The sequence below is a fragment of the Acyrthosiphon pisum genome, chromosome A2 (assembly GCF_005508785.2).
Source record: "Acyrthosiphon pisum isolate AL4f chromosome A2, pea_aphid_22Mar2018_4r6ur, whole genome shotgun sequence".
NCBI classification, from domain to species: Eukaryota; Metazoa; Arthropoda; class Insecta; order Hemiptera; family Aphididae; genus Acyrthosiphon; species Acyrthosiphon pisum.
Genome location: NC_042495.1, coordinates 45,205,315 through 45,222,463, shown reverse-complemented (window position 1 = coordinate 45,222,463; position 17,149 = coordinate 45,205,315). Strand labels below are relative to the sequence as shown.

The window sequence follows — 17,149 nt, the reverse complement described above, 5'->3', positions numbered from 1 at the left end:
TCGTTGTTTATAATATATTGTACCTACTATACATATAACGCCGTTAACAAGTTAGATGGAATAGATGCAAATAATACTATAACTTCCGTATAATATACCAAAAGTAGAAATTATTTGATATGCTCTGCAATCACGGCTGTGATCGCTTTTTCCCGATTTCGATTTCGACTAAGAATATTGTATGCATTATGTGATGTAAATTCAAAAAGTCACCGAAATCGAAGTAATACGCCAATGTATTATTGAATGATATTAAATATATATTATGTAATCTTATATTTGTTTAATGTTAGTGGTGACTGGTGTAGTTTCCGGCACGGTTTCCATTTTTCGGAATAATAAGACTTATTATTTGTACATTATATTTTATTTCTCGATTTGTAATATTGTTTTTTTCGTTTTTGTTTTTTTACACAGACCGTCTCCGTCACTGTGTCAGTAATGACGCTAACGGCGATTTCCATCGACCGTTGGTACGCCATCTGTCATCCTCTAAAGTTCAAATCTACCACCAGCCGTGCCAGAACGGCCATTATTATCATATGGATCTTGGGACTCGCCTCAGGTAATAAATTAATAAACTCTATTCGATATAAAAAGGGAGACGATGGTAGCAGGTTTTATCGGGGTGACCCGTCGTATAATACGACAGTGGTGTATAAACGAGATGATTTTTTTATAACGTCATGACATCCTGATTTTGTCGGTCGATTAAAAAAAAATGTATATTATTAAAAAACTATAGTTGTACAATATTATATTAAAATTATATTATGAATTATGACACGTGATTTTGTAAAAACACTCTAATTTTCTTTTTTTTAGTCCACATTTAAATATTTAATATCACCATAATCAATTTGATTTTGGAAGAGTGCTCAAAAGTTTCAATGTATAATAACGATCGGAAATTGAGTCTATAAAGCGTATTTCTAATGATATTTAGGTATCTTTATTTTTCTTAAGCGGAAGAAAGAAGTTTCGGCAAAAGTCAGACAATATGTATAAAAAAATGTTTTAAGTATTAATCGAAATCCCAGCTCAGAATTGAAATTTCTATAACGATAATTTGTTTTTGCTTTTAAATATTTTTCCAATACTCCACTCCAATTTCTGTACGAAGCGAGTCGAATGATTAGCATTCGATTTCCATGTTATGTGGTAGGTATAGGTACTCACGCAGTCATGATTTGCTTTGTTTTGTTTCCTATGAAACACAATGACATAATGAAATATGTATATATTAAAATCCGTATAAGCATTAATAATGTTGAACAAATCTTTATTCTTGTAAACATTTGTTCAATGCAATTTATTTTCGGTAATAGTCCCAAATAGTCCCGTTCAGTTATATGAATCAGTTGAGAACATCCTCGCTTTGTGCTCCTCGTACTTTATCATCATTTATGGTGTGTACAATTCACCTAAAATCAACTGGACCAATGGCAACCTCAGATTTATTTATTTAACTTTCATCTTATTAACTGTTTCTTTCTCATTTCTTATTTTTTCCAATTTAACACAATCTATAACTCATTTGGAAGCCTTCCCTACCTTGTTTTTGCTGATTTCAGAGATCTTTCAGTTAGTAGCACTACTTTCCCATTAGTACCTATCGACTCTTACCATCCTTCTCTTAATACTAAAATTCTATCTCTCCGAATCACTAAAAATATGTGAATCCTTCTCGTATGGTGATTTTAAGAGTGTAGACTACTCTGACATCAATAAGTTTTTTCGTCTTTATTAATCTGCATAGTTGATACTTTTTCTCAGCACAATACCAACGACTCTGCGTCGGTTGTTAATGATGCCTTACTACAATGTATAGATAGGTTCATTCCTCTTAAAACCATTAAATGCTCTTTGTTTCCACGTAGAATCTTTAACGAACTCAAAGATGTAATTGTTTAGAAAAAAAAAGCACACATTACATTTAAAAGATCATCTCTTACCTGTGACTACAATAAATTCTCAGAGTTAAGAGCTAAGTGCAAGCGCATTTCTAAACTTTACTATCATGCCCACATTAATTATGTTGAAAACCAAGTCTCTCACTCACATCGTGATTTTTGGAAATACTTCCATAATCTCAATCAGGACACCTTAAATCCTACCAGAGTCCATTACGTCTTATCCAAGGCTTCTAACAACTTTGAAGCAGCTACTCTTTTTTCTAAATATTTTGCATCTGTTTTAAAACTCTTAATGCATCCAGTGTTACTAACAACTCTTTTAGCCAACCTTACTCACTTTTGTCTAACTGTAATTTTTCTCCTGATGACGTTCATATGGCTCTTCATAAATTAAAACCTGTTTTGTCCAACGGCCCTGATGGAATCTCAGCTCGGCTACTATTTCAATGTCGCTTCGCACTATTTTTACCATTATTTATTTAGTTCACAAAGTGTATGGATGAAGGTATTTTCCCTCAGTTTAAAAAATCACCTCCGTCACTCCAATCTTTAAATCGGGAGCTCCAACCTGTAACCAATTACAGACATATTTCAATATCTCCTCACATTGCTAACATGTTTGAATCCGTTGTCTTTAATCACGTAGGACTAAGATTATTCCACAGCAGCTTGGATTTCGTAAAAGGATTACCACTAGTATTTTTAATAGCCGTTCGGAATTTACATTCTAACCAATAAATAAAATGCTCCAAAAAATACTCTATTTATTTATTAGTATATACCTAAACGCCAAACGGCTATAAAAAAATACAATGGCTAAAATAATACTAACTTATTACAGAAAAAGTGAAACAATGACAAATATAACAGTTATAACAATAAATAAATAATTTAAGTAAAATATGTAAATACTATAGAAGTTGGGGGTCGTAGCTTATAAACGGTTAACATAAAATAATTGAATGAGTAATATAATATGAGGTCGAATTATAGTAAGCATTTAAGGTGTAGAAACAGGTCATTCCAGATTCACCGATTTAAGCGTTCTATGTAGCGGAAGATTATGGCTATAGGAAGTTAAGTGAGATGGAATATAAAAAGGAGTTAGATTTCTGGTTTTGCAGGAAGGAACTTTAAAAGAAACATTAGAGAGAAGGTCAGTGGTAACTAATAAACTGTTGAGGAGAGCGTAAATAAATCGATGGTCCGAATCCTTCTGGCTTGAAGACGGGGAAGGTAAATTCAAAAGACCGGAAATAAAGTGTAGTCGTGTTGTAGAGATGGAATATTAAATTTGAAAGTGGCATAATATGATAACAATCTAGAACTGGACAATCTCAATTCGTACTTGGTGCTAGGTAAGGATGTCAGATGACAGCACTATACCTACTCTAATTTGAAACATAAATATATACTATACCTATGTGACCATCTTTATCAAATATTTCTATAAGCAGAATATATTTACTTTTTGAACATTTCGACACGTAATATGTACACATAGTAATATATAAATATTGTATTACTTGTGTGTTACTAACACTAGGCAACAAGTTATATAGAAAAATTGTTGTAAAAAAATTCAAAATCACTAAAGTTGACAGAAAATCAGTTATTATTTGAAAAATACATAGTTCTGTAAAAATATGTAGTCTAGGTATAGAAGTCTATTCTTCTTTGTAATAAGAAATTAAAAAATCATGTTATCACTAAAAAAGAAAACACATTCAAAAATATAAATGATAAAAAATACTAAAAATATTTTTTTTTCTAAAAATTTTAATTTTTAAAAACTTAAAATTATGTAAAAAAAATGTCTTCAAAAACATTTCTAGTTTTTGAAATAACAAACGTCTTATGTTAAATGTATAACCCGATATATTACACACCTATATTGTATATTTTTATAATAATAGTGTTTTGACGTATGGGTATTAACATTGATTATACATAGTATAATATACCATGTATAATCAATGGTATTAGGTACGATGCAAGAATAATATTTATCATCATGGAGTAGTGTTGAATTAGTGGTAGAGTAACGTTGAAGAAGCGTGGTCGAAATTCAATTTCTTTCCAAATGTATATAATATACGTTATCCAGAGTTTATATTAGCGTTTTATTTATACAACTAATAATCACCTTGAATATTATATAGGTAGGTACTTACATAAATAATTTTTATGCTTATTACATTTTTGTCAATGTGGACTAATTGATATCCACCATGCTGTCATTGTAAGCATTTATTGTTATAATAGAAAATAAGTGGCTGTGACATACGGACGGACAAACAGACAGACAGATATGACGAATCCATAAGGGTTCCGTTTTTTGCTATTTGGTTACGGAACCCTAAAAATCAAACGAATACAATAATATGGAAATAAAAACGATTGATATGTTTTCGTTAAATCCATAAGACCTACAGAGATGATCAGAGTACTCACTCACGATTAGTTCAACACTTAATTTCTTATACAATAATAATAACAAATATACATAATTAAAAAAAATATATATTTAAATATATCCTCAATTACCTACAAAATCTTTCGCGATATTGTAATAAAAAGTAATATTTTTAATGTATTTTAAGTACTTTACAGTCATAATAAAACATGCCATTGATTCCATTCAACATTGTATCACTTTATTATAAAAACACGATAAAATAATGCAGCAGATGGAGCTATTGTAATGCACGTTAAGGTTGAAAATTCCCAGAGAGTTATGGGAACCGGATTTTTCGAAGAATATAAAATATTAAAATGTATATTTTTCTATCTTTTTTTATAATATATTAGGAACTTTATCATTTTAAGTTGAAATAATATTTTAAAAAATAATGTTATTATAATAGACTATAGAACAATGGTATCGAAATAAATATTAGCTGTAAATAAAGTAAATATAATTGTTTCAATATTAAAAATTTAATATTACTAATCTTCAACCGGATTTTCATGTTGTTTGGAAAGCAGTTCTGAACAAATTATGTGTTGAATCTTGGGTCTTATGAATTTAAATTTGGAATTTTAATGATTTAAAGATGGGAATTGAATTTATTTTTATGTAGGGATATAACTAAAACGCTGCGCAATTTTATAACCACTGAATTAGTATTATTCTGAGGTATATACGATATATCCAATGTGTAAGTTATAAGTGACGTGAATGTTAATACTTTCGATTTTTTTTACATTTTAACTTATGATTATATACATGATACATCTTCCATTATTTTATATTGGCGTTTAATAAAATTACTGAATATACATACTGATATATAAGAACTCCAAAAAAAAAAAAAAAATGTATGTTATTGTAAACTTTGTGGACTAAATACTGTATACCCACAAAAATACAACTAATATTGCCTACCAAACATATAAGTATTTAACAAATAGACATTTTTGGAAAATACCTCCACCAAACAGAATTTTGATTTTAAAAGTTCAGCCTTAATCTGTTGTTAGTAATTTATTTACACATTAAATTAAAGTAGATATTTTAAATAATTTAATACCTATTTATATGCTTGCGCATCCAAGTGCAGAGTGCATATTTTCACATCAGGCATATTATTAATCATGGTTGATTTGACATTATTCAATTTAATTTTTTTATCTACGATAATTGTACATATAAAATTCCAACGTAAATGCTCGTAAACTCACAATGCACGATTTTTTTTTTGATTTTAATTGTTTTATTTTTATTAATTGTTTTTGAATGATTAAAAGAAAATTAAAATTGAATTGGTTTTTCACTTATAATTTATTTTACTACGCGTAATGCATTTAATCATAAAATGAGGATACATAATTGAAATACGCAATTAATTAACTTCATAATTAATAGAAAGTAATTGTTTTCTTGAATTGTTCGATATAAGATGCCATTTCTGAGATTACCGGAAATTTCCAACCCTTAAACGCGTGACATTTACCTACAATATTCTATTTTTATTTATTTTTTACCTATGGTGGCATATTTAATTCGTAATAGTTTTTTTTTATATCTGTAATTATTTTAAGTAGTACCTATTTATAAAGTACCTACATTTTTGTATAAATCAATTTTTCTGATTTGATTTTACTTGCTGCGTATATATATGGTGAGTAAATCGACTGCATAATTCCGTGACGGTGGCAGACCACGTAAACGAGAAAACTACCTTTTTTTGTTGGTTTGCTTCGTCTTCATATTCTATTGTTTTAAAAGTTTAAATTTAATAAAAGAAAAAAAGCAATAATTTACCATTAGCAAGTTATAAAAAATATCCAGTGGATATACGTTGTCAGTGGGTATTTACTGTAGTCTCGAAAGTAATGAAAGAGGAAAATTTAGTGGATACCGTAATATTATTAATAATAACAGTGGTAAAATTTTTTGTATGTAAATTGTAAATCAATCAATTTTCAAATGTTTCCTTAATTAATTTGACTTGGATAAATTTACCCTACTCGATAATCGTCATACTTTATAGCTCAAAAAATTTAAAAATATTTTCAATGGCTGCATTTTAAAGTTAATCGATCAATAGCTTGAAAAAGATTCGTTATAGGTACTTGAATAGCTGAATCGCATATTTTTAGTACAACATGTGTATAGAATGTTAGATTATTTTTTTCTTTCAAATATACGATACTTCTTTTCATCGTTAGTACACATAGTAAGATAAAATATAATGGGAGAAAACGTACCTATATTTTAAATGTAAATGTAATGAAATCACCATAATATAGTATGGTAATAATATTTAATAGTACATCATTTCGAATGCAATCATTCACAGAGTGTGTCACCTACGATTGTTATTTTTATATTATGTAGGCACCGGTGTGTAGCCACGTACTTTTTAACTTCACATTACTACAATATATAATATTAATAACACATGAACTGGATATTTGTAGTAGGTATCTATTCTGTACACATAGATGTAATCAATAAATATAAAAAATATTGTTCCTTTGCTTTTTTTGTTTTTTTGTCCTCTATAGGCTCAGAAATTACTGGACCGTTTTCAATAAATGTTGTATCTTATATCAAAATATTCTTTGGTACTCGAATGTTGTTTGTAGTTTTAAGTTTATGTTTTCAACTCATATAGATTGAGATAGGGTAGATCACACATAGACTTTGTTTCGGCACACAAAAATTGAATATTTTTCTACTATTTTCAGATTACATTTTATTATTATAATTAGTAGAAATATGGCGTATAAAAATGTATACAAATAATATTTAATTATATTATATCAAAATAAAATACTTGTAAACACAATTTATTACAATGTTTAGGTACTTTTATTATTTGTAATCCTGATTTGCTCTGTTAATTCTGGATATATTTTGATATAAACACTTAGAGAATACTCGTAAGTAATTGGATTTACGTCAACTGAGAATACGTTGAATCTGCCTCCAGTATTTTTTGTTTGTATAAAAAATATGTCCAGAACTATGAATTGGAAAATCATAAAATTAATCTTTGTGTTTGTGTTATAATATTATTTCAATTGAACCAAAACGGTAAACTATAAAAAGATAGATTAATTTTAACCAGTTGGTCGAAGTCAGGTAGGTAATAGGTACAGCTAGACGCTAATATAATTATAACAATTTAATGTAAATTTCCAATGTGAACCCTTCCTTCGCCATTTAAATTAAATTAAGAACTTACAATGTAGGTATACATATTATAAAAGTTTAATATAAGCACTATCTTATTTTAACCATATTTATACTGCATTATATAGATGTATATAACGTATGTGGTATGTAGGTACCGTAATTGTAAGGGCTCAGTACCAACAAAAGTGCTCAGTACGTTTAATCTAAATGGATAAAATATAACTTTGATATTATAATATCATATTGCACATGTTTAGATATAATTATTGCTTTTTAATAGGAATCCGATGAAAAAAATGTCTGATTATAACGGGATCTATGTCGCTTTTTAGATCAATATAATATTATTACTATTATAGAGCTGTCGGTTAAGTCGTAACCACGATTAAAGATATCTTTAATCGTGGTCGTAACTATACGGTTTTCGACCGGTCAGCTATTCATAAAATATTATGATGATTTCGAAGAAAGAAACGTTCGTCCTTGTACTTCTAATATTATTCCAGCACATTCACGTATATACCTACCTGCAAATATTTATCGTATTAATGAATTTCCGAAACATGTGATTATAATGAATATTAAACTAATCGTTGGACTATATCCGCATGCAATAACGCACGTTTTGTATAATCTGTTAAATTAATTACGTTGCAGATGATTGAATGATGTTAAATTCGTTTGAACGATTTGCGAGTGCATTTTATGTAGGTATGATAATATTGTGTCTAAATATGTATTATTCTTATACATCGCAGATGCCTGGTATATAGACGTAATCCAAGATGCTGATGCACATGTATTTCCGAATGGAGTACGATATATAACATGGAATAAGTAATAACTTTAGATCGAGATAACGTGAATTACGCTATAAAATCTATTTTATGTGTCCTCGTTTGCCCGTGAGTCATTTGTATAATTGATTTACCCGGAGTAAGTTCTCAAATGAGATGCCTGGTATCTACAACATTGTTCCCACAGTATACCTACACATAATCATTCAAAACAATCACAAGAGTTTGACAAAACTTGCACCGCTGTATTAACGGTTATAACCGCACGAACAGCGGGCAACAACGATATGCTGCAAAGACAAGTTTAAGCTCGTAAATTTGTCCCTAAATGAATAATACAAAAAAATTAATTATGTAAGCACACTGTACTTTGGTAATTTATAAAAAATACTGCTAGAATAATACGCTTTAAACATCAGATTTCGTAAAGTTGACGAAATAAAACAATCAAAGGTTTTCATTGAGCATCGCAGAACGGTACATAAATATTAATCAATACACTTATATAATAAATACCTACGTTAACAAGGCCTTTTCTATTTCGCAGAGCCTGTTTTAGTGTATTCTCCCACACCACGATTGAAAACTTTTTTATTCAGCGGTGATGGAATAATATTCGCTAGCTCCGAACATGCCTATAGATAATAAAATAATAAATACAAGATCATTTAAATGTATAATTTATGCAAGTAACTGAGTAACTCAATTTTTAACATTAACATAATACTATATTTATTCAAATAAAAATAATTTGCAATTTCTTTATGGAAATTTAGTCTATACCAAACAGTTGAACGATATTTATATATTTGTAACCACCATCATGTCGTTATAGTTAATATGCCTAATGTATTGTGTGGTGTTATTGATTGTTATAAATAAACTCACTCGAAACTCATTATACTACACTGCATTTAAACATATTATAAAAAAATTCAATTCAATATGTTAATATTGGACTCACGTTATTACTCATTACATTATTATATCTTATTACATAAATAATGAAGTTTTGGGTATTATGGTATGGGTAAATATATATTATTTTAATAAAATAATGACAAATTATACGTATAAATATTTATGCTTTATTTTTTGTTGGAAAAAACTTGTTATGTTTACTGTTTAGTGACTAGTGAGAGAAAATATTTACTAAACAGCTTAAACCTGAAATGGGGTAACAAGTTAAAAGGGTAGAGTTGCTGTATAAGTATAACATATCGAGTGCACGGTAAGACGCACAAATCGCGTGCATTATAACACAAAAAGTCATAAAAAACATTTAAAAATTAAATCTTTTAATATAAAACAATGTATGGTTAGGTTAGGTGTTTATACTAATAAGACCTAATAAAGAACCTAATATAATCACTTAATAGGATATTTATTGAATTTTAATATTATTTGTATTGCTGCAGATAAAAATTTACAAAAAATACACACAGGTATATAAATTAAGAATTCAATTTCAGTTCGTGAAATAAATTTGTGATATTAACAAGGTATGATGTTATACAAATTACAAGCGTAAAATTATAAGTAATCGATAATAATTTATAACGAAATGATAATTACGCTGACGTTTTTGATAGATAGTGCCATTAAAGGTACCTTTCCAAGTTCAAACTCTATATTGTTAATAAAATATTAATTTTTGTACCGTAGACATTTACGTATATGAACGTATACTTAACAAAATTATAGTAACGTTTAATTTAATTTTCAATTAAACACCGTTACAGCTTACCTACGTCAGTGTATTCAAATACCTACTATATTGTAGACAGGATGTAGTGGTCCAACAATAATTATAGGCAATAGTGTAAACTAAATTTGAAAATCATAAGAAGTAACCACAAGGTATAACAGAAACATTTCAACTATACTTTAATGTACTGAATTAATTTGTATTCAGTCCTTGTATTCACCCTAAATTACGGATGCAAATAAAATATTTTTTTTACTTTGAAATATAATTAGTTAGCACACCAAACCAAACAGCATGTATAATCTATTATGTTTAATTATAAACAAATTATTAATTTTGTTTTTTTCATGTTTGTAATTATATCACGTGTTCGTACATTTATTCCGGTAATGGATACATTATAACTCAATTATATATATTTGGTTAGGTTAGGTTTGATAACCAGTAACCACTTTGAGTACCTATATACATTATGAACACCAAATGACTAATGGGCCCATATACTTGAAATGCCGTGTGAACGGACCTACAAATGTACAATATAATATCGGAACAATAAAAAATTACACTTGTCATTGTTTGTAAATACTCTCAGCATAGGGAAATTTTTTTTTTACTCATCACACTTATTATCCCAGTACATTTTTGAGAAACATATCATTAGTATTATATAATACATAATATTATATTGAAGTGCCTACTTGTGTAACATGAGATACTTACAGAAATAATATAATTTTTTACTATTATATTTTATCGTATACTTAGTGTTATTTTTATAGAAACTGATAAATCTAATATTCATTATTTACGCATCAATACGCATAGATGCAATTATAAAATATGTCCATAATATACAAAAATAGTTTTCTTTGAAAATAATATTTTATACCGATATAAAATAATGTTTACCTAGGTACATTTTTAAATTATATATATTTATTCATTGTGTATAGGTTCCTGTTATTACATTAATATATATACAATATACATATTAATATATTATCAACGATTATAATTTAAAATTATTAATTAATCTGGGCTTTTCTCGCAGACGTTCCAGAGCTGTTGGTGTTGGAAGCCATCGAAAAGACGAAACGTTTTTCGTCCATCTATCTGACTCAGTGTGAAGCATTGTGGAGCCAAGAGTCTGAGACCACCTACCAGATCGCCAAGACCATCGTGCTTTACATCCTGCCCCTATTGCTCATGTCGGTCGCCTACTACCAGATTGTCCGGGTGCTATGGAAATCCGACAACATACCCGGGCACACGGAAACTGTGCAAATGTTCAACGCGAATGCTTACAACGGTGAGTTTTACATTCAACATTTTATAGAGATGTAATATTACTATATGGTGAGTACCCATAAAGATATAGCGATAGACCATTGAAAAACCGATCGATTTATTCGGGGAGTGTATAATGTACCAATTACCCTATTACTGATATTATTATAAATCGCTCATCATTTTAAACTAACCCGATTTTACGTTACAATAATAATATTAAATAAGCGAGTACCTACCTATATCGTAAAAACCCAAACTACACATCATAATAATATTATATACGTATAGTACAATGTATAGTTTCCGTTGTCATTCAAATCAACATAATATTTGAATATCTTTTTTATAGCAAGTCATTTTCGAGAAAAAAATCATAACCTTGATTAATATTATACATTCTACTTCGTTAAATTTAATGGCAACCTATTTACTCTGCAGGATAAAAATTAGATAGCATTTTTCCCTTTACTGAGAATATCGACTTTTTTAACGATATCAATTAATAACTGATACGCCTAGAACGTTTACAGTCGTGATCGTTTTCAAAACCGTGTAATGAAAACATCTTTCAGCTTTATGAAAATATTGAAACGTGCTTAAATTATTTAATTATTATAATACTTGAATACGTTATTATTTATCGTGGAAGAGGAGATATTTTTGCATAAAACAATTACTGTGCTATTGTAATATTGTAATAACAAATAAAACTATAACACTACATTAATTTAAAAAAATAACCACTAAATTTATAGTTTTAAATATAGGTACTTCACTGAACTCGTTTTATTTATTGACATTAAAAATAATTAAGTATTCAATAAAAAAAATATGAACGTGGCTGGAAAACAATTTATCGCAATCGTAATACTAAACAACAATGTATAATATTTACACGGTCGAATGCATAAAGTATTTTATAATATAATTATTATATTTTTTAAAAGCGTGACTACGACCCGAGCCACAGGGATCGTAGATATACGCTTCGGCGTAGAAACTATAGGAACTTATAGAATGCAATTATCTTTTACCCTTATAATAATTAATGATAATTTAGGTTTCAAGAGTGTAAGTGTAATGATAACAGTAGTTTAGGTAATCGGAAAATAGATGTCCAAATTAAAGTGTGCTGCAGTCGTATATGGTTGTCATTTTATTTTAAATTCATCAGTCTTTGCGTTATTCTTATTATACTAACTACTTACTACCTATACCAATATACCTACTGTTGGTCATCAGGATAATATGTTTAACTATTTAAGTAAAACATATTTGATTGGTTTTCTGTATAGATACACTCAGAATGTTTCATATATTATATACTCTGTTCACCGAGACAAAGTGTTTGTGTACAAACCAAAACACGTGTCATATACCATCGCGACCATTAAAATCCCCACTCCAGAGTCCAATTTTATGCGCGGAGTAACCTCATTCTCTCGGGAAAATTGAGTATAGCTTATTTAATTTAACAAAATTACTGATTTACGCGGGTATTTTTCGAAATTTCTTAATGCATTGTGAAAAACTACCAAAATAGAAAAAATACTGTTTAAAATGTACAACTCGCAGCTTTTTTCAGAACAGAAAATATTATAAAGTCTCACAATTTTCAACGAAAAAAATATTGACAGTTTTATTTCTAAGTCTCTAAGCCACATTACATTATAAAATGCTGTTATTTATTTGTTAAGACCGCAGTCCTTTCGCCACGCATTTGATCACGATATACAACGTGGTTGCCGTGCATCGCGAAATACTGTAAACGGTAATGTAAATTTCCCAAAATGTTGGCAGATCGCAATAATTGTGCGCGTGAGCGATGGTGAATATATCATAGAAAAAATATTAAAACTATAAGTTATAACAAGTTAGGAAAACCACCTGAGCCAAGACGCGTATGAATTTACTCACTAGAAAGTTTATTTCACAGGGTTCAACCGGACGGCGACGGTGGGGTGTACCAGCACGATGGCTCAGATAAAAGCCAGGAGGAAAGCGGCGAAAATGTTGGTGGCAGTTGTGGTCATGTTCGCACTGTGCTTCTTTCCCGTGCACCTGATGAACTTGTTGAGGTGAAATTAATTATAAAATACTACATTACCTATACAATATCATATTATTATAATACATAATATTTGAATAACACACATAAAGTATAATAACAGTCATCTACTTATACACAAAAACTAGGTTACTAAAGGATTTACGCATATTTAACTTTTATTTTGTTGTGGCGTGCGTTATAATATAATATATATTATTGTTTAGTCTATTTACCTTTATGTGAAATGTATTAACATGTACTATCACTCTACAAAATTTTACTAATACCAATAATAATTAATAGTTATAAAAATCGATTTTAAATGTTATTTTTTAATGGTATAATATTGTAATAATAAATTCCATAACCGATTGGTAAGCTTAAATATGAAAATAATACATTGTTTTTCTCGTGTCAGACAACTTAATAATTTATACATATATTTATCACTAAACATTTAGCGAACTTACAACAAAACCACAATAAATATATAAAATACACTAATTCATAATTAATACTAGGTAATAATATATATAAGTATGTCAACGATAAATTGGTTCCACGACCACTTATTTCTATTGTATACGTAGGTACTAGGTATATAATTAGATAATATAGTTGAATAATATTTCATTTATTTTATATTTTTATATGATAAATGCATACAAAGGTCTTTGTTTAAGTGCCACCGACAATCGTATACCAACAAACAAAGATCGGTTTTCGGATTTAATTTAAATTAAAAATTCAGATTGTTCTTAAAACTAAAATCGTGAAGTTGGTGACTTTAGGAATTTCATAAAATATAATTTTGATTCTTACTTTAATTATGTTTGTCTTGTTTTAATATTGAAGTACTATAAATTCTATAGGGTTAGTTAATAAAAATAAAGTGGTATTTGAAATATTTAAAAGCTAAAAGTTTATATATTTACTTTATTAACTCTATAACACTATTATAATAGATCAATTCACGGATTCAGAACAAAAATATGCTAAATTAATTAATTTCAAAATCCACTTTTATTTATACATATTATTATTTAGGTTTGGTCGTTTGGTTATCAATGTTCTATAATTCAAGTTTGAAAACAATCATATTATTGACTATTGTAGTATTGTCTCATTATTTAACAGGTGAACGACCCCATGTCGAATTGTGTATCATTCTGAAAAACTGCAAGAAAATAAATTAAATTAAATTAATTTAGTCATACTATAAATACAATTTAGTTTAGTAAATAGCAATTGAAAAACCAAAAATATTATCTTAAAAGTTAAAGCGAAAAACCCGAAAAACGTGTTAAATTAAACGATATAATTCATATAATGATTGTTTGAAAATACCAAGTATCAGGAAAAACTATTATTGATATAGACCGCATGTCAAGTATAGTTTTGATGACGATTATTTTTTAAAAAAAACCTTGTGTTGACATCCTTTCATCAACGTTTCAAAGAGTTATCTGGAGACTGGAACTCAAAGGTGATTAAATCAATACAAAATACAAATTTGTAATTTAATTGCAAATTTGTTATTTAATAGTGATATAACATTTTAATTTTAAATAGAATTTTTTGGTTCATAACTGAAGTGTTTGAACTTAAAACCAATAAGACCTATCTGCATGATAATACTAATTGGTGACAAGGATAACCAAAAAGTTCTATATTTCATATTTATTGTGTTAATCATACTACAATATTACTAATTTTTGTAAATTTAACAACAAAATAATATTATTTTGGTGTCAACTTCATAACACGTCAGAAATTTGTTTTGCCCTAATTCAATTTGAATCTAAACAAAAAAGTTTCAAGTAAAAAAAAATATTAACAACAAAAAGGTTCTATCTGTAGAACTTTTTGGTTTGTAACTGACATTTTTTACGTTGCCATGTTTTTTTTTTACTTTAAGTTTTGCGTAGAACAAAAAACAAATTTTGAGACAGCGTACAACAACTAATAAATTTGACAATATTTAATAATCATTCATTACGACAAAAGACAATAATATAATATATTTGTTTAAAATTTAAAATTTAAAATATCTCTCCTGAATAATTTGGTATTTTGAAATAGCACTTTTTGGTTTTGAGACAATTATAGTCTATACATTGTTTTACACATACGATCAAGCCAACTGTCTAAATCGTGGTGTTCGAAAAATGACAATATTTTCCTCTTGATTCGCGTGATTTAAATGTTGAAGTCTCGTGAATTGTTGTACGTAGTAAACTGTTCGTCGTCGGTTCTACTTTAAAATTGAATTATTATAGCGAATTGTACCTACGTTATTCTCTATCACCATCTTAATAATAATATATAAGTATTGATTTCAAAATGCTATTAAAATCAACGTCATTTTAAATTGGGTACAGCTAATTGTTTCGTCAGCCACGTGACACCGTGCCGTGACGATGTATTATTATATTATTACCATACTGGCATACTATTATGAACACGAGTCTTTTTTTAGAAAAAGCCGTTCGCGAAACACATAGGATGGCCGTCCTGATTTGACTAATTAAAATGCTTTTCTCGGGACGTCGAATAATGATTCGTCAAAGTGCCACTTGTTCGCAGAAAACCATGTATATTTCCGTGACAGTACTAAGAAATATTTAAATAATGTAATTTGCATAAAATGCGCGTATCGAAACGGCGGAATTTATTTCGAAAAGAGAAAAACGTCATGCACCGCAAAGAAAACAAATCGTAAAGGCGGCCGTTGAATATAAAAGTTATTTCCGTTTTGGTTCATCGGAAATGTATACATTTGCAACTTTCAATAGTTTAAGGTATTATCGTATAATGTTTCAATTTTATTCTCTAGAGTTGTTTTTATGAAAAATCAATACCTAATTAAAATATCCTTCTTAATACTATATAGAGTACTATATAGAACGTCTTCCCTAACAATTCAAATCAGTTAATTAATTTAAGAATTTGTTTAAAGCTACTAAATATGTTAAGAGATGAAGTAGGGAATTTTAGAAACCGTACATACCTATAGATATTTTACTTTAACTATCAGTATTTTTTATAAATTATTGTAATATTATCAACTATATATCCATACTTTATGGTAAATATGAAAAAGTGGATGTCGATCTGCTGTACAGTAATGGATGGTATAAAATTTTAATTCAACGATAATATAATATCATTGTTTACGAAAAACGATTCCGTGCGCCATGCGGAGACGGTTTGTCAGTGAGGATATTTTATATTATAATATTTATATTGTTATTACTTATTATTAATACGATAGCCGGTAAGTTGAATTAATATTATAAAATTACAACAAAATAACTAAAATCGTTATTCTTGATTATTTAATATGTAATTTCGTCCAAATCTGAACATAAAATAATAACTATAAAAAGAAATTGTGTTTTTATATTTTTGAGATTTTTTGGTTACAGAATAACCTACTTACGCGGAACGTTGTTTTAATTTTAAATCCTTGCTATAAAAGTTGAACATTTTATAAATTTTTAACTACAAAATCATTTTTAAATTTTAAATTTGTTAAATGTTTATCAATCGTTCCACTCAGATTTTAAAAGTGTACAATATATAATATAAATCTAAAGTCTAAATACTTCTCTCAAATACGCGTATTACAAATGAAAAGTATTCAAATTGTATATTGGCCGTTATTAAATTTAATATAAACGTACAAAATTAAATGTAAATATTGCATACATTTGTACAGTCATTGCACAGATTCAT

General features: G+C 28.2%; 1 protein-coding gene across 1 annotated transcript in view; it reads left to right on the top strand.

Moving 5' to 3' along the window:
* The first annotated feature begins 299 nt into the window (after window positions 1–299).
* The window catches only part of LOC100568898 (orexin receptor type 2-like), a 35,465-nt gene continuing 18,615 nt past the window's right edge, over window positions 300–17,149 (top strand). The window contains exons 1-3 of the mRNA XM_003245173.4: window positions 300–565; window positions 11,123–11,380; window positions 13,298–13,439. Coding sequence (XP_003245221.3) covers window positions 442–565; window positions 11,123–11,380; window positions 13,298–13,439 — 524 coding nt within the window. The 5' untranslated portion in view covers window positions 300–441. The remainder of the gene's footprint in view (window positions 566–11,122; window positions 11,381–13,297; window positions 13,440–17,149) is intronic.